The sequence below is a fragment of the Chamaea fasciata genome, unplaced genomic scaffold (assembly GCF_029207755.1).
Source record: "Chamaea fasciata isolate MVZ Bird 193981 ecotype frontalis unplaced genomic scaffold, bChaFas1.0.hap1 SCAF_31, whole genome shotgun sequence".
Classification (NCBI taxonomy): domain Eukaryota; kingdom Metazoa; phylum Chordata; class Aves; order Passeriformes; family Sylviidae; genus Chamaea; species Chamaea fasciata.
In genome coordinates this window covers 995,116-1,014,332 of record NW_027094116.1, presented here as the reverse complement: position 1 = coordinate 1,014,332, position 19,217 = coordinate 995,116, and the positions used below count along the sequence as shown (strand labels likewise).

At 51.3% G+C, this 19,217-nt stretch overlaps 1 protein-coding gene across 2 annotated transcripts in view; it reads right to left on the bottom strand.

Moving 5' to 3' along the window:
* ASH1L (ASH1 like histone lysine methyltransferase) overlaps positions 1-19,217 on the bottom strand; it is a 63,192-nt gene that overhangs the window by 29,900 nt on the left and 14,075 nt on the right. For both annotated transcript variants that reach the window (XM_066206712.1, XM_066206713.1), the window contains exons 3-5: positions 12,223-16,978; positions 5,232-5,333; positions 504-1,248 (exon numbers count right to left, since the gene is read on the bottom strand). In XM_066206712.1, coding sequence (XP_066062809.1) covers positions 504-1,248; positions 5,232-5,333; positions 12,223-16,978 — 5,603 coding nt within the window. The remainder of the gene's footprint in view (positions 1-503; positions 1,249-5,231; positions 5,334-12,222; positions 16,979-19,217) is intronic.

Here is a 19,217-nt window from a genome sequence, read left to right as displayed (position 1 = left end):
ACAAGCGTGAGGAGATGAGAGAGAGAATTTTGGTGTGTGCCTTTACCAGTGACTGCACGGGTGCAGACCTTAACTCCTCCTTGCTGCTTTAGCTTTACTCCTTATCTGCTGTATATCACTTGACCTCACTTTACATCCTGTATTGCCTGTAAGTATTTGTTTGTGATCTATATGAGTAGATGCCACGGCACACGCAACTCTTCAGGGCTCCTCATTCCACACGGGATGAAGGAACAATCTGTGGCACCTCATCAGTAACCCTGTCACTAACTCCTTAAATGTATCCTTCACCAACACAACAAGTACAGAACCAACAGTTTTAGACCACCTGAGATTCCCACTTCTGGGGTGTGTTTAGTACCAGGGGAAGGCCCTGAACACGCTGAAGGCTGACACGTTGGTTCCCTCTACACTGAACTCCTTAATAAAATCATGCAGAAGATTCCCTCAACGACTGAAACGTTCTAAAACCAACTTGAGGCACAAAATTGCAAGGGAATCACCTCTTATTGCTCTCCTGCTCATCTTCAGGCAAAGACTTGTGTCTCTTCCTGGCCTGTTCCTCCGGCAGCCACCTCTTCCTCTTCCAGCCTTTGCGGTGCTCAGGGTTCAGGTTCACGCTCTGCACCACGGCTTCGATGACGTCTGTGATGGTGTCTGGCCCCAGGTGCAGGGGGCTGCTGCTCTGCTCCCTGTCCTCCAGCTCCTGGCTCACCAGCCTGGCTGCCTGGAAGGCTTGCATGGACACCACGGCCTGCAGCGGGTACTTGCGCGGCCGCCCCGGCCGGCGCTTCACGAAGTTGTTCCCTGTCCGCGACTGCCTCTGCAGCTTTTTGGCTTTCAGGATTTTGTTGACGTGGTCCAGATTTTTTTTTGTCGCCAGGATCTTGTTGTAATTGCACATTTTCCTCGCTTGGCGCTGCATGGCTTCCACCATGCTCCTCTTGAGGTGTCGTGGGGAGTAGCTGCCGGGCAGCCGCTCCTGCAGCAGGGAGATGCCGCCGTCGCCGCAGGAGCTGCTGGGGATGGCCGGAGCCCCCAGGCCGTCCTGCTTGCCCAGGGCTCTCTCCCGGGAGTGGTTGCGGGCAGGGCTGGCCGATGGAGGGGCCGACACGTTGGCCATGACGGCTTCCAGGGTCTTGTCGAGGGCGGGCGGCCCGTCCTGCTGGGCCATGCGCTGCAGCAGCGTGTCCACAGAGTCCTCGGCCGCCGGGGCCAGGCGCGCGCCCCGGGCCGGCCCCGCCGCCCCTGAAACACAGACACGGCTGGAGTTGATGCCTTAGGATTTCAGCTTTTGTGTTTTTCATAGATTTGTAATCCTGCAATTCTTTAGGGTACAGCTCTAAACTCCACACACAGTGTTAGCTACGGCTTTCCCATTTCGGTCAGACACAATTCCTCTCTAGGCCTGGGGATCAAGGACACCTCACTGCCTCAGGCCCTGAGAGATGTAAAACAAAAGTGAACTGGGGGGAGCAAACTTGGGGTAAATGACTTCATTACCTGAAGCTGTAATTGGAAGATTAACCCCCAGTATGCAAATGGACCAAACTTATAAAAGTGTAAAAACCCATGACCCATCATCCAGTTTTGGGTGTAGCCCCTGGGGGGCTTTGTCTGCCTAAAATGTTCCTGAAGACTCTTCAATAAATATAACTGCTTTTTATTCCCTTCATTTTGTCTGGCCTCTGGTTTTAGGTAGTCCCAAGAAGGCATCAGAGTGGGGATGGGACCAAAACCACGGAGCTAAAACAGAACAGCTGCATCAACTGACAGCATTTGTGTCCTGGGACTGCCCAGAACGTTCGTTGACAAGATTCTGTACTATGGAGAGGGACCCAGTGACCCAAGTCAGTCACATTTTATATCATCACTTTTAACATACAATTATTTTCTCTTTATTCCCACATCATTCCCCATTTCTAACAGCAAAAAGCAATGAAGGTTCACACGATCCTCAGGTTTCTTTCTACTCAACAACAAAAATACAAAACTCTCTGTGCACATAAAAATTCAATCCTGATAAAAAATGGAGCAACAACTGAAATATTTTTAAACTATTTTTTCTTTTTTTTTATATAGTTTGGAAGTACTGAAACTACTATTTTCATTGCTCTTGCAGTTTTTTTTTATCAAATAGACAAGGCTGATGATGACAGAACTGACTGGATAAAGGTAAATCAAAGTATCTGGACAGAAGAGAAAGGCTAATTTACACAGGAAGCAAATTTAGATCTGACTTTTAAAACTGTTATATGCTTTAGAGCTGAAGATTGGTGTTTGAAAAAGAAAGTTTCCAGGTCAACCACGTAGATTATGCTGCATTAAAAAGGGATTTGTTCCAAACTAAGAGCTTCCCAAAGCTGCCCTGCTGCTCCTTAGTGATAACATTCCATCAGAAGAAATCCTGTTCTTTCTGGAATGAAATGGATGCTGCCTTCTCATAAATACATCACAACTGCACATTAGCATTGACAAAATGTTACTGTAATTGTGGCCAAATACTTAGATCAGATCTGCTTAACCCAGCGGGGCCCAGGCTGGAGCCTGAGCAGCACGTCCTGGTGTCAAGGGAACTGTTAAAGGAAGACAACAAAATGTGTCTATAAAGGGACCTAGCGCTTGACAGGAGGGAGATTATTTAGTAGATCACAGAGATAAAGCACAACCAGTTTAAATATTTTCTAGCCTTCTAGCTATTCTTGAAGTATTTTCTAGTTTAAATATTTTCTGATTTTTTTCCAGTGCTCAGTAGTCCAGTTGTGTTACTCTGGAGAATGCATTCCTCACTAAGATTCCAAAGTCAGGAGCCTGAAAGTGCAAATGAAAAGGTGTTTGAGAGAGTACACAATTTGGAGGAGGAAGAGGCAGCAGAATATGTTTTAAAAAATCTCCTCTGGACAATGTTCTTCCTGGTGACAAAGGACAAGAGAAGCCTCTTGCTGTGAGCTGACATGGACACTTCTGAGACAACTGGAAGGATTTACACTTTCAGCTCTGCATTTCAGATAAAATAATCAAGATAAATTACCCTTTGTTTTCTTCTGGCCTTTAGAGGCACATAGGAATGGAGCTGGGGCTTTTCACAGAACCCACCTGCTCAGTGACCCTCAACCAGCACCACGTCCCATGGGTGCCCTGGAACTGCTGCTGCTGCTTGGAAACTGATCCCAAGGGCTGGGACACTGCAGGCTCTGATCCCGGACAGCTGCAGCTCCTCTCTGACAAACACACTGAAACCCACAGGCATTCCAGATCCACAGATAACACAACAATGACTGATCTTCTCAGCTGCATCATCACTTCGGTGACTTTGAAGTTGATAAACTTGTGATTCATGTCATTCCAATGCTCCTGCACAAAAACACTCCTCAACTTTAACACTTCCTATTCCCAGTTACAACTGCAGCTGCCCCTTTCAAGTGAGCGAGGGCAAGAAAGTGAATGAGACAGAGGAAAAAGGAAGATCCCTTTGCCACTGCAAACGACTTTCTGCAGCACAGGCTGAATGGAGCATCTGTTGCAAACATCTGTTTAAAGCAAGGAGGAAATGGCACTTTTGGCACATCCTTCCTAGATGGAAATAATAACTAGTTCTAAGTACCAATCCCAGGGATTTACTACATATTTGCAGTCAATTTGGGTGTCTAAGAATGTCTGAATTCTGATAAGAGGAGTGTTTCTGCAACTGAGCTTCTTACAAAATGGGTCAACCTGCTGGATTTTCTTCTGTCCAGTCCTAGGGGAGCTCACATTTCATTTGTACAGAATCACAGAATGGTTTGGGGTGGAAGGGACCTTAAAGACCATATTGCTCCACCCCCCTGCCACAGCCAGGGACACCTTCCACTGGAGCAGGTTGCTCAGAGCCCACTCCAGCCTCTCCTGCTACCTGGGATAACCACTGGGTGACAACCTGCAGGAAATTAACATCTTCAGATCTTCCCCATGACAATTTGGGCAACAGATTTGACATTGTCATAGAGGTAAAATGTGACTGACAGCAACACACACAGAGTCACACACACACTGTGTCTGCACAGGTCTGACCTGACAAAACAAAGCTCAAACACACAGAGTCACAGAACCATGGAATCACTGCGGTTGAAAAAAGACCTCCAAGAGCACTGAGCCCAACCTCTGACCAATCCCCACCCTGTCCCCAGCCCAGAGCTCTCAGTGCCACCTCCAGGAGCTCCTCAGACACCTCCAGGGATGGGCACTCCAAACCTCCCTGGGCAGCCCCTGCCAAGCCCTGACCACCCTTTCCATGGGGAAATTCCTGCTGGTGACCACCCTGAGCCTCCCCTGGCCCAGCCTGAGGCCGTTCCCTCTCCTCCTGTCCCTGTTCCCTGGAGCAGAGCCCGACCCCGCCGGCTGTCCCCTCCTGGCAGGGAGTTGTGTAGAGCCACAAGGTCCCCCCTGATCCCCCTTTTCTCCAGGCTGAGCCCCCAGCTCCCTCATCCCTCAGATGACTCTCTAGAGCTCCACACCCCTGTCAGGAGGGAAAACCTTTCTCTTCCTCATAAGCCTCAGGCAGTGAGCTGCAGGGAATGTCAGCCCTTGCTGTCCCCTGCTGCAACATCCACTCCAGTTCACCGGGAACCTGCATCCAAGATTTGTTCTTGTATCATGGACTTGATGAGATGCTACCAGAGCTCCCAAGCCTTTCAGTACTTCCATTATCTCTCTTCCATGAGCATTTCTGACCTGTCTGGAGGCATCCACAGCTGTGCCGTTACTGATGGCTGGGATGAGCCACATGTCATCCTCCATCACCTAGGCAGGATTCTCACAAGTGAGGAAGCAAACCCCACAGCACAGCCTGGCCTGATCCTCCTGTGACCTGCCCAGGGGCAAGAACCTTCTGCCTCCAGAGCAGTGCCAGAGTCAGGCTCTTCCCCAGGGAGGAATTAATTTACTCCTCTAATTCATTGATTAACTGTAATGTCACAGGTCTGGATTAAAGCACTGACCTCCACAAGGCCTAACTTAACCTGGTGAGGAACCAAGCCCTACCCTGCCACAGCTGTGCTGCTGTTTCTCTGAGCACCAGCTTAAGTCTCCCCCTTCTACAACCCAACCCACAGCTCCTGTATCCCAAAATGTCGGTGGAAAAACTCAGTACATCCATGAGCTGAAGTTCTCACAGTCGTGCTGCCCCAGCTGTGTCTCAGCCCAGGTCTGAGCACACAAGGATCCCAAAGCCAAGGCCCCTGAGCAGGACTTGCCTGGAGGAGAAGTGCTCTCCGATGTGGATCTCTTCCTGGAAGGGCTGCAGTTTGTGCTCTCCAACTGCCTCTGTGAGGGCTTGTCCTGGCTTGGCAAAGTGCCTGCAAGGCAGATCAGGGAAAGGCACAAAAAACATCATTTCAGTCTGGCTGTGCCACTCCAACACTAAAAGCTCAAGCTGAGGTTTCTCTGGTGTGGCTTCAGGAACTGTGTGCTCCCAGGAACACAGGGGAAGGATGGAAAGGAAACACCAAGCAGGGATTTCGCATAGGCCAATGGCAGAGGTAAACAAGCCATGAGTAAAGCCATGTAATATTAACCCATTAGCTTGCTTGTGAAAAAAGAAAACAAAACAACCCCCCACACATTTCTACTCTCAGCTGAATCCAAACTCCTTGAATTTCAGAAGAGTTTGGAAAAGGCTTCTGCAGATTACCAAGACCAACCACTCAGGCTGCCCAGGGCCACCACGTTTTGTGAGGTTTTCCACATCTCCAGCGACACAGATTCCCTGATCTGCCATTCTCTCACCTTCACTGCGAACACCTTTTTCTTCTGCACAAGCAGAACTCCCTGAATTCCAGTAGGCCTCCTCCCACTGGGCACCACCAGGACCAGTTTCGCTCCTTTTTCTTCATTCCCTCCCACCTGGAACATGGACACACTAGAAAGAGCTCCTTTTGTGCATCCTCTGCTCCAGGCTGGTGAAGCCCAACTCTCCCAAGCCCCCTGGATGACAGAGGCTCCCATCCGGTCATTCCTGTGACCAGACTCACTGCAGCATGCCCATGTCTCTCCTGGCCTGAGCAGCCCAGAGCTGGACACAGCATTCCAGGTGTGGCCTCTCCGGGGTGGAGAAGAGGGAGGTAACACACCCCTAACCCCCCTGGTGATGACCTCCATAACCCAGCCCCTGGTGCTGTTCCTCAGAGAGCCTCTCCTGCCTGGCCCCCATGTGTGCTGGCACTGTCCCCTGCTGTGCCCATCATCCCTCTCAGCCCCTGTCCCACCCTTCAGGGCACTGGGAAGGAGGTGAAACAGCGCTGGAACCCAGACTGATCCCCGGGGAACACTGAGTGGCTTTGTGCTGCTGATCCCATCCCTCCGTGCTGGAAGGTCACCTCATTCTGGAAAAGCACTCCTTTCCCCTTCCTTCTCCTGGGGGCAGAACTGCTCACCAGGAACTGCAGAAAGATGAAAAGCTAAAAACCCAAAATTCCCAAGATTTTAAAATTCTTTAGGTTTGTCCCTTGCCGTGTTGCTTTTCCTTTTCAAGATCCTGTCACAATAAAACCCACAAATATTTCTGCTCCAGTCCATCATGGCAAATCTGTTAAAGCCCTGGGGCCTAAACAAGTGAGGATAATTATCTACACACAGACCAGCACTGGATTCTAGGCACCTGCAAAACATGCTTCACTCCGTGTTCTGAGCATACAGGGCTTGCTGGTACATGCTAAATCCTTGGATGATGTCACCAGGCAGCAGGAAGCACAATTACCATTCCTTGAGTTAAAACCAATTTTAGAAAGATACAGGAACCCCACGGCTGCTGCAGGGTGAAGGGACACGGCTGGGAATGGCAGCTCTGCTGAGAATGCAAGCAAAGATCTATTTCTGTTTCCCTTTTTTACACATAAATATTTTGTTACAGTAAACTGCTTTATTTTCCTAAAATTTCAGCTTTTAGAGAATCCCAATTCCTCTTGAAAGCAAAGGCTGTGGGAGTCGTGAAAATGTCACAGAAAAACCTGGTATTGCAGTTATGAAAATGCTGAGATATTAAAAACTCAAATCAGTATAAAACCCCAGATAAGCAAAAATGCACATGGCAGTGCGAGAGGAGAATGTGCACATCCTGAAAATATCTAGAAGACAAAACCTAGGATGCAAAAAACACATTTTTGCTGTTTCCCTTCAAAATATGGTTCATAATGAATGAGCTCTTTGGTTCTAAGCTCTTCTCTCCCTTCCTCAAAGAATCCTTCAAAAGGTAACAGCGGGACACTGAAGTTCTGCCCAAAATCAAGGCCCAGAATTCCTCCCCTGCCCATGCCCTGGGGTTTCCATGCCTCAAGGGAAACCCCAAAGTGCGTGATGATGGGAGAATCCTTGAAAGCACCAAACTGATACACCAGAATCTCTGGGAAAATCTCCTTTCAGATCCTCTCTTGCCCCAAAGTTTGGAATTTCATTAATCATGGGCACTCTTAGCTCCTGATGTAACACCTGTGACTGACGGAGGGAATGAACAACAGCACTTTTCCAAGGATTCCAACCTCTCAAGAGGGCAGAGGAACAGCTCTTTTTTTCATGAAGGCTCTCCTCAACAAGAGCACCACCACAAGGCTCCTGGACACTGTCTCAGGCTGCAGCCCATGTTCCTGGTGAATTCCCTCACAGCATCCCACTGTAGGATGGTGCAGCTGGTGGGCTCTCCCAGCAGCTCTGGTACCTGCTGTTCCCACCACACACAGGGGAAGGCACCTGCAGCACAGCTGAGCTGAGCTGGGGCACCGCACAGGTGCTCAGCACTGGGAAGAGCTGTCCTGGTTCCAGCTGGGACAGAGGGAATTAGTCCCCGTAGCTGCTTCAGCTGTGTCTGGTTCAGGGTGAGGATGTTGCTGGGCACACCCCAACGTTTGGTTGGTGCCCAGCAGTGCTCACCCTCAGCCCAGAACTCTCCAGGCTCCCCTGCCCTGACAGCAGGGCCAGGACAGCTGAGCCCAGCTGGGCACAGGACATCCCACAGCACAGAGTGTCCAGCCCAGGGGGGGGTGGCCGGGATCCCCTGAGGGGTGCTGGGGACGGGCTGGGCATTGGGTGGGGAGTGACTGCCCTGGGCATCACTTGTGCTTCCTGGGCTTTATTCACAGACTCATGGAGTGGTTTGGGCTGGAAGGGACCTTAAAGCTCACCCAGTGCCACCCCTGCCATGGGCAGGGACACCTTCCACTATCCCAGGTTTCTTCAAGCTGCAGTCGGTGCTGGGGACTGGCAGCAGGTACTGAGCAACTGTATCTGGCATCACTTGTGCTTCTTGGGCTTTATTTCCCTCTCTTCTTTTCATGACAATTATCACTACTGTTATTATTAGATATAATTTTATGTCAATTATTAAAGAGTTCTTATCTCAACCCACGGGTTTCACTTCATTCCAACCCTCTGGGTACAGGGAGCTGCTGGGCTGCCCAGGAGTTACAGCCCCAGCAGATCTGTCGTTCCAGGGTGAGTTTTCCTCCCGAGGAACTCCAAGATGCATTGATTTCATAAAGTCTACACTAAACAAGTACCCTGGGAGCTGGAACTGAAAATAGAAATTAAACTGCATGAGTTAGTGCTCAAAGTGAGAATGGGCCGTAATTCATAATAGGGGAAAAAAAGACGGAGAAGCTTTTGGAGGCCGCGGGGACAGCCCAGCGGTGCCGGCGCTGCTGGCAGGGGGTGGCACGTCCCGGGGGGCCTGTGTGACACCCCGCACCCTGCTCAGCATCCCGGGACACGCTCAGCCGCCCCTGCCCCGCTCTGCGCCCCCCGCCCCACCGGGCTCGGCGGGACGCGGCAGAGGAGCGGCGGGGCCGCCAGGGGGCGCTGCTGCCCGCCGGTGCCGCGGCCCCGGGGCGGGAACGGGAAACGGGAGGGACCCCTCGGGACAGGGACAGGGACCCCTCGGGACAGGGACCGGGACAGGGACCGGGACAGGGACCCCTCGGGACAGGGACCGCTCGGGACAGGGACCGGGACCGGGACAGGGACCCCTCGGGACAGGGACCGGGACAGGGACCCCTCGGGACAGGGACCGAGACAGGGACCGAGACAGGGACCGGGACAGGGACCCCTCGGGACAGCGACCCCTCGGGACAGCGACCCCTCGGGACAGGGACCGAGACAGGGACCGGGACAGGGACCCCTCGGGACCGGGACCGGGACCCCTCGGGACAGGGACCGGGACAGGGACCCCTCGGGACAGGGACCCCTCGGGACAGGGACCCCTCGGGACAGGGACCGGGACAGGGACCGGGACCCCTCGGGACCCCTCGGGACAGGGACCGGGACAAGGACCCCTCGGGACAGGGACCGGGACAGGGACTGGGACCCCTCGGGACAGGGACCGGGACAAGGACCCCTCGGGACAGGGACCGGGACCGGCACAGGGAACCCTAGGGACAGGGACAGGGACAGGGACCCCTCGGGACAGGGACCCCCTCGGGACAGGGACCGGGACAGGGACCCCTCGGGACAGGGACCGGCACAGGGACCGCTCGGGACAGGGACAGGGACCCCTCGGGACAGGGAGCGGCACAGGGACAAGGACCCCTTGGGACAGGAACCTCTCGGGACAGGGACCGGCACAGGGACCCCTCGACACAGGGACCCCTCGGGGCAGGGACCGGCACAGGGACAGGGACCGGCACAGGGACCCCTCGGGGCAGGGACCCCTCGGGACAGGGACTGACACATGGTGTGGGACTGCCCGGGTCACCCCAGGAGCCCACAGGGCCGTGCCCGGTAACACCGGTTATCCCAGGGGAAGGGGCAGACTGGCACCCGCCCCTCACTCACACCGGGCCGGCCAGAGCAGGAGCAGCTCACAGCCGGCCCGGTGTTCGCAGAGGGAACGGCAGTGGTACAGACTGCACCGCTTCCCACCGCACGGCTGATCCCGCTTTCCTCCCCGCTTCCTGCCAGGACTGTAAGTGGAACACACCGAGGCCACAGGGATTGTAAGCAGCACGTCAAGGCGCATGGCAAGGCACACCACGGCTGGGCTACGATACAGCAGCAGTTGTCCAAAGTGATGGGAAGCTGCAGAAGTTCAGGAAGGGCGCCTGGGAACTTGGGATGAACAGGCCAGCAGTGGCCTACAAAACTCCCCTGGACAAAACACCAGAGCCTCGTGACCTGAAGCGCTGTGGCCGTGCCAAGGTCACACAACAGCCTCAGAGAGGGAACTTCCACCTGTGCTTCACCTCCCGGGAAACTCCGACCTCCTTGGGAGCTCTGTTTGCACACACAACCAACACAACCCTTTCCTAACATAACTCGCGGGCAAACCTCTGAAAACATCTGCCATTGGCCAATATCATAAAAAGAATTTGTTCATCCAGTTAGGCCAGGTTTACATTCAAAATGCTGTGAAAGTGAGGTGGATTTTCCACATGGAATACTCTGAAACAAAGCACCACAAACATTCCCTATGGATCCCCAAATCCATTCTGGATGGGTTCCCTGATGCTGATCTCTGCTTATTCCAAGTCTCAGATCCAGCACCTCTCCACCACGCACCTTAACTGCATCTGGTTTTATAAATAAACAATCTTTGATGCACCAAAGGTTTTCCCTCCATCGGTGCCTTTAATCTGCCATGGTCATGGATTCAGAATCATCATTCGGCACCACGGCTAAAACCAAAACACCACATGCCCCCAAATCTGGCATTTCTCTTCCCTAGGGCTTTTTAACCCGATGTGCTTAAAGTTTTCCAAGTGGTGTGGGGCACTGGGAGCTCCTTGGGAACGAGCTGGACACCGAGTCAAACACCAGCCTCACAAAACAGCCAGGTTCCAGGTGGGAATGCACTGCCTGGAAGTGATATCCCACCCCTGAGGAATCACTTGAACTTCCCGGGGCAGGGAGCAGGCAGAGCCTTCACCAAAAAGCAGCTCTGCTCTTCCCCTCCCTTGGCTTACTCCCCACGCAAACCCAGGTCAGATCGTTCACTGCAATGGAAAACAACTCAAAATTCCCAGAGCTGCACAGGTTGCCCCACCAATTCACTCCTCAGAGCCAAATTTAACCCTCTGAGTGACCCAGCACTTGAAATTTCTCTTTCCATCACTGCAGGAGAAGCCATCTCATGGCACTGCTTCCTTCTCCAAACTCCACTCACCACCTCAAGTAATTTCAGAACCAGCACAAAGAAATAGGAATTTGTCAAAGATCCAGCTGCTTCCAACTGCCCTTAAAATAAAGAAGGAAAACATAACTCCCCCCCAAATCAAGAGAAAAACCCCATCCATACACAGGTGTGCAGAGCAGGAGGTGGCAGGAGGCACCAGAGCAGGAGTATCTCATAAGAAGGAGCTAGATGAGAGCCAGGAATGTGAGGAGGGATTATTCAGTCCTGGCAGCTGGTTCTTGCTCTGTGAAATATTAGTCACAAGTGGCTTTGGACGATGATTTAAACTTCAAGGGAGAATGTAGGCAAAAAGGGGAGGGAGAAGCAGCTCAGGCTTCCTTCACACACTGGAAGCAGGCAGGAGCACAAGCCACACATGCCCTTTGTAGGTTATCTTTTCTTTTCCTTAATATTATGCAAATGACAAGTTCCTGTTCCTGCTCCTCCTGTTCCAGTTTTGCTTGAGGCTGTCAGATGCATTTCCCAACTATGAATAAATCCAAAATTTCTAGGTTTGGTCTCAGGCATCCCCAGCATCAACCCCAGCTCTTCTGAGGTGTTGCAAGAGGCCTCAAGGCAGGGATTGAAAACTCTGTTTTAGCAGAGATTATCAAGTAACCAAAATGGAGTTACAAAAGGAATACGAAACATTTTCTTAAATGGAAACATTACTCAAAACAGCAGCAGCAACAGCTGGTCTGAAACAAACCAACCAAACTTCAAACCAAACAGAAACACGGCTTTCAAAACGTCAAAAATTGTGAGAAACTTTCCCTCTTTTCTCCAGAAGGTTAAAATTGTACGGCAAAAGCAAAGATCTTTGCAATGAGAAAGCATCCTTAGCTTGTAAGGAAGCAAGAGGAGTCTGTTGGGAGGAAGGACAGAGCGCTGTGGTGGCTCTGGGGAAGATCCCCTGTCAGTCTGTGCAGACACTGCAGGAGCAGAGTCCTCGGTGAGGGCAGGGGCAGGGCTGGACCCCAGCACTGATCCCTGCAGAGCCAAAGCCTCACCTGGCCCCTGCTCCAGCCGTGTTTGGTACAACAGAACCCAGCAAGACCCGCGCAAAGCAGGCCCGGCCCAAGCTCCCTTACCTGACAGTGGCTGCAGGGCCTTCTCCAGGGAAGGCACGGGCTCCTTCCGGAGGGGCCGGCCGAGCGACGCGTCCTGCCCGCTGAAGAGTCCCGGGCTCTCGGGTAACTTTTTACGTCCGTTGGTGCTGGCAGAGTTGGTGACTCTGCAGCTGCCTATTGCACTTGTGAAAAGGTTTGTGTGTTCATCGCTGCTGGCTGGCTCCGAGCTGGGAGTGAAGCCCCCCAGGGACAGAGCTGGGGAATTTTCGGAGCAGTCTATCTGCAGAGGTGTCTGCAACCCCAGCGCCAAGGAATTAGACTCTGAAGGCTCTCTCCTGACCCACTGCTCATCTCTGCTTATCAAACCCTTGGAAGGGGACAGGTGAGGACAAGACATGTGGCACCTGTGTTTCTCTTTATGTTTGTACCTCTCGCCAACAGCCTCCTTCCCAAACCTGTAGCGCTTCAAGGACTCCAGAACCGTTCTGGAGGAGCTGTTGGCCGTGATGGTGTCCATGGAAACCTGCGGCTGCTCGGAGGAGCGGTGCTCCCGGTGCTTGTGACGGTGCCTGTGCTTGTGTTCCAGCATCCAGCCATAGGCCATCTCGGGTGGGACGCTGGGGTACGTGCTCATGGACAGCAGCGGAGTCCTGCTTGTGGTGAGGAAAGCTTCCTGGCGCAAGAGTTTATGCTTCTTCTTGTGGTATTTGGTGGGGTTGAGAAGCAGGTGGCCTGTATGCATGTAGGAAGGTGGGGGCAGGGGGGTAGTGAAAGAAGGAGAGGGTGGAGGAGGGTAAAGAGTTGGAGGGTACCTTCCGTAATAACCTAATCCTATGGGAGCAGCTGCCAGGGGAGAAGGGGAGTAAGGCATGCCATAGGAGGGGTAGAACCCGGTGCTGGACAGGGGAAAGCTGAGGCTATGCATGAATGGCATTTCTGCCATAGCTTCCCGCATTTTTGGAGGCCTGCCTCTCTTTTTCTTTAAATCAGGTTTTCTAATGTAGTGCAAAGGATCTAAAGGAAAAGTAGGGTGGGTGTAGAAACTATTGAAATTTATCCTAAAAATGGTAGGCAGCAAATCTCGGGGTATAAAATGGTGACTTCTGTGGGTTATTCTGATTTCACTTAACCGACTTATCAACTCCTCTAACTCAGCAAGGAAGTCGGGGTCCTGCCTCCCTCGGAGCTGAGGGTACTTCTTTTTCCTTTTTCGCTTCTGCCTCTTCATCTTGTCGTAGCTGAGGTAATCGTGGCTGCGGCGCTTGCACTTGTGTTTGTGCTTTTCCTTCAGGTTACTCAGCACGGTGGAAGTCTCGGGTGGGATGAGGGACACGTGGTCAAAGGAGTGCCTTTTCTTCTTCTGCCCGCAGAACTTCTCGGCTCGGTCCGAGGTGCTGTTGTTGTCCGTGCCTATCCCGCTGTCGCTGGGGATGGTCTCGTCGCTGTGGGACTCGCTCACGGGGGAAGGGGTGGCCTCTTTGAGCGACGTCAGCTCGCTCAGGTGGGAGGGGGAGTTGGGCAGCAGCGTCGGTGGGGACAATCTCCTCCTCCCCTTGGCCGCTTTCTTCATGGCGAGCGTCTGGACCACGCTGCCCTGCCTGGAGTGGAGGTGCAGGTAGGGCACGGAGCTGGGCTCGATGAAGCCGGCGTCGCTGCTCACGGGGCTCTGCCCCCCGCTCACGGCCGAGGACTGGGAGCAAACCGGGGACGGGAGGATCTCCGAGGGATTGGCTGCCGAGGGCAGCAGGTGGGGAAGGACTTGTCCTAGGGACGTACCAGGAGCTTGCTGGGCAGACTTCTCCAGAACTGTCAGACTGGCAGCACTGCTGGCTAAAATGCCATTCAGGACAGCTTTAGGTTTCCTCCCTCTCCTTTTTCCTATGTAAATTGTTCCTTTCTTGCTGACATTGATTTGCTGGCCTAGTTTTGAACCAAACGTGGCAGCGAGAGTTGACACGGTGTTGTGGAGCTTGGATTGCATCTTCCCTTTGGTATTTGGTTCCACTGTACTGGACAGAATCTGATTCAGAAGTTTCTTTCGCTTCAGAGTTTTCATTTTATTTATTTTTCGAATAATTGTTTTCATTAACTGTCCGTTATTTCTCTTGGCAACTTTTCTGTCTGAGTCTACTTCCAAATCACTCATGCTACAAATACTGGGGCTTTGGACTTCTTCTGGCCCTCGGAGCTGGTCCTTCCTCTCAAAGAACTCCCCGGGTCGATGCTGCTCACTTTCAGACCCCATCTTGCTTGAGTTCTCTGTTCCAACAAAAGGTGCCACAGACAGAATAGGCGGTTTCATTTTAATCGATGACCGGATCTGCCTTTTAGGTCTCCCTCTCTTTTTAGGAAAAGCTTGTCCTGACAAGCTTTGTTTTAGGGAGGGAATTTCCACTTCAGGCTGCAAAATCGGAGGTTCTTGCTCTTCTTTTGACTGCACTGAGAAGACTTTTGATGCTGGGATCTTAAGAGTTCTTTTGGGGGGACCTTCGAGTTCTGGCATTTCCTTGGATTTAGGTCTTCCTCTCTTGGGTTTGTAAATGTCAGGTAAGAAATCATCCGACATACACAAGCTAGAGGGTTGTTTGTGAGCACTGTAGAACTTCGGAGTCTGTTTGTCGGTCTCAGCCAGCAGTGCCAGAGACTGGCCATTAGCTTCATTCAGCTTTGGCAACTGATGTTTGACAAATTCGTGCTCCACAAATGAGGATGATCCGATGTTTTTCAGGAATTTGGCCTGCTCCAAATTACTGCTTGATAGTGCACTGTATGAAATGTTTTTAAAAATCTCTGACCTTTCTAGTTCCAGACCCTTGGGAGGTCGGCATGCGCTTCTTGACACCACTTTAGTCCATCGTGGCTTCCTTCCTTTTCTCTTCTTTAAAGGTTTGGATTGCTGAGTGCTGCTCAGGTTTTTTGCTCCTTGGCAGGATTTCTCAGATGCAGCTATTGCACCGATCTTGAGGAACTGCTTGCTACCAAACAAGCTGGTGAAACTAACTACTGAAGGGGTGACAGTAGCGTGGATGCTTGTCTCAGCTGCCAAAATGGGCTTTTTCCCCGTGGGAGGACTTGTTCTTGAAGTTTCCACATAAGATGCTTTTGAATCACTTAAGTCCTTCTCAGCACCTTTAAAATCGGTGCTGAGGGTGTGGTTCAGTGTCCTGTTCAGACTCAGGAGGGTGCTGTCCGAGGAGAATGGCGTTTTGCCCATGGGATCTGAAATGCCTTCCAAGAGCTCTGCCGTGGAACTTAAGTGCAATGAGTTGGACGCAAGCTGGGAGGAGGCTGTGGAGAGGCTCCTGTTGTGGGTGGGGACAGACACCGTGGGGGAAGGAGACGGGAGATTCCCCTCTCCCACTGCACTGAACGGGGACTTGGCTGTCGACACCTCCGAGGCACCTCCTGTCCTGAAGTCTGGTGAAGTGCAATAAACGGGAGGCTGCTTTTCGTGCTTAGACGTTTCATAAATCCCTTTCTCACTGGATGAGTAGGCATCCTGTGGAACACACATTCCTTCACTGAACATCTCTTTGCCTACATCAGCAATTTCTTTCCGAATTGAAAACTTGTCCAAGATACTTTCTTTGCTCTGTCTCATAATGTGCTTCTCAAAGGTTTTGCTGGTAGTATTTTCCTTCAGTAAATCCGCAGGCTCATGGCTTTCAAGGCTACTGAGGTTTGAATTGCAAGGAAGCTTAAAGGGCTCTGAGGAGGGCACGAGGGAATCTGCTTTCAGAGTTCCAGAGTCCTTGTTAGCCAAACCAGCTGGAGTGCCAATCCCTGTTGGCTTCTTCCCACAGTCCTTGCTAATCAACCCCACGGGATTGCTAATTCCTGGCATCTTCCTCCCAGGGTCCTTGCTAACCGGTCCCATCGGGCTGCCAATCCCTGGTGTCTTCCTTCCAGAGTCTTTGTTAACCAAAACTGTGCTGTTCCCAGTCCCTGGCATCTTCCTCCCAGAATCTTTGTTAAGCAGACCTGTAGGACTATTCACTCCCAACAACTTCTTCCCAGCATCCTTGTTAACCAATCCTGCTGGAGTGCTGATCCCTACTGGCTTCTTGAGAGGCTCCTTGTTAGTCAGTGCAGTCGGAGCGCTCATCCCTGGAAGTTTCCTCCCCACATCTTTGCTGATCAATCCAACTGCAGAGCTGGTCACTGGCTGTTTCTTCCCCGAATCCTTGTGGATTAACCCTGTTGGAGTGCTGATCCCTGGAGGCCTCTTCCCAGAGTCCTTGCTAACCAATCCAATCAAGGGGCTGATCGCTTGGGGCTTCTTCCCAGAGTCTTTGTTAACCAATATGGCTGCGCTGCCAATCCCTAATGGCTTCTTCCCTGAGTCCTTGTTCACCAATCCAACAGCAATCCCAGAGCCTGGCAGTTTCTTCACCAAATCTTTGTTAACCAACCCACTCGCAGTTATGGTTCCCGGCAGCTTCTTCCCCGAGTCTTTCACCAAACCAGACGTAGTTCCACTTCCACTTCCGGGCTTCTTCTGCTTTGTTTTGGAAGACTTGGAAGGAGGACAGGTTGCAATAAGTTGAGCCAATTTTTCTGTGACAGTCGTTGCTCCGTTAATTTCTGCTCTATCCTTTAAGTCAGAATTATGGCTACTGATAAGAGTCGGAGGAGATGACTTTATATAATCTGTCATTTCAGAATGCAATGGGGAAACTTTCTTAGATAAAGGGGTTGTTTCTACTTGGATACCTTCTTCCGAGCGTAACTCAACCGATGCAACTTCTCCGGCTTTCTTGTAAGACTTTGAAGGGTCCTAAGAGTTAATAAACAAAAAAAGTCTTTAGGAACAGAGTACAAAGTATCACTTTGAGTATCACAGTATCTTTTCATGTTTGGGTGATTAGCACTTGCTCTGGTAACAGGGTTACTGTATAAACAGAGGCTTCATGATCCTATTAATTTTAAACCAAACAATAGTATTATCAATAATTTAAATAATAAAACGTCATAATAAAATAAACACATTCAGCAAATAAAAGTGATATTCATATTTAAAGCAAAATTTTAAAACGGTGGACATGCTGAGGCTTTCCTGATGTTAACGAAACCCAAACTCCCCCCCAATCCGGAAATATAAACCATTTAATCTGTCCCCCAATTATTATAAATACTCTCCAAAAATACTGTTGATGTTTATTAATAAAAACCCACTAACAACTAAGTGTTGGACTATTTATAGTGTGAGAGAACTAGAAGAGCTCACATGGTGCTGAGCAGCAGCTGAGCAGTGCCCTGCAAGGGCTGGCACTGTCACCCTGTCCCTGCACGGCCCTGCTGGCAGCTCAGTCATGTCCCCACAGCCCCTGCACCAACAGCTTCTCCTCCCAGCACAACACTGACAGTCAGGAAAATAAGTAAAATAAAATAAGTCAAATCATTCTGTTTGCATGGGTGGGGGGAGCGGGGTGATAACGCACACACATGGAATAACTGAAACTCACATTTATTTCCAGTTCAGACCTCACCAAACTTGAAATTTATTCTGTAAAGGTTAAAACCAAAATTGCAATACTCATCATCTTCATAAATCCTACTGAGAGCATCTCAATAAATTCATCTTCTATTTTGGAAGGACATTCTTTACACACAGTGCCCAACACATCTCTGCAGTGCAGGGGGTACGTTCACTCCAAGCAGGAGCTGAGAATGGAAGGCCCTGACCCCTGATGAGATTATTCTGCCCATGGTTCTGATGTCCCCAGCATAAGAAGGACATGGAACCCTCGGAGCAAGTCCAGAGGAAGCCATGAAGTTGATGAAAGGAGCACCTTCCCTATGGAGAAAGGCTGGGAGAGTTGGGAATGCTCAGCCCAAAGAACTTTGTGTGGAGACCTCAGAGGCCCTTGCAGGATCTGAAGGGGCTCCAGGGAAGCTGGGGAGGGACTGTTCATCAAGAACTGGTGTGACAGGACAAAGTGGGATGGCTTCAAACGGACAGAGAGAAAATTTAGGTTGGATACATGAAAGAAAATCTTCCCTGTGAGGATGGGGAGGCCCTGGCACAGGGTGCCCAGAGGAGCTGTGGCTGCCCCTGGAAGTTTCCAAGGCCAACCTGGACGGAGCTTGGAGCACCCAGGAATAGTGGAAGGTATCCCTGTCCACGGCAAGGGGTGTGGAATAAGCTGGGCTTTAAGGTCCCTCCCAGTCATAAGTCACTGTGATTCTGTGATTTCGTTCCCAATTTGAAAACCTTCTGGGACCCAGCAGAACAAACACCAAACATGGACTGAAAGACATCAATGACACAGCTGTTCATTCCTCTGCAATAAAAACTGATATGGCACTGGCACTTCCTGCACTTGTTTACAGTCAGCATTACCCTGATCCCAGAGCTGTACCTATGGCAAACACCTACGGATGCTGAAGGGACAGCCTGGATTCCTCTGAAACAGCCAACTTTGGTGCAGCTCATGAAGGAAGTATTTGTTCAGTCAGCTGCACCAGCAGGACTTAACCAGGAGGCTGCAGCCTGGATCCAGCTGGTGAGATGAGAAGCAGTTGTGTGGGTAATGTGGGAGCCTCTGCAGTGACCCCAAGGCACCCCAAACCTAGGGCTGCTCCTTCCTGCAGGGATGGAGCAGGAGGGGGATTCTTTCTGCCCACCTCAAGGCCTGGCACTCACATGGAAACTCCTGAGTCAGCCTGACACCACCCCGAGCCTGCAATGCAACGCTCCTGGAATTCCCTGGGGCAGACTCTGAGTGCCAGAGAGTCACTAACGAGTATTAAAGTGAGCAGCCTTCAGAGAGCTGCATCCTCCTTCCTTATGGCCTGAAATTCTGACAAGAACTTTGGAAGAAAAACCTCCTTTGTTCAGCGGACTTCAAAAATCCACCTAAATATTGACTTGGGAATTCAGCTCCTCGTCCCTGTGTTTGCTCAAGCCATCAGTGTATCCACACTCTTCCTTCTTTCTTCTGTTCCTCCTGGGTGCTCTGCCACCCCCTGGGCCAGGTTCTGTGGTGCTCTCACACTGCCACTGCTGGGTACCC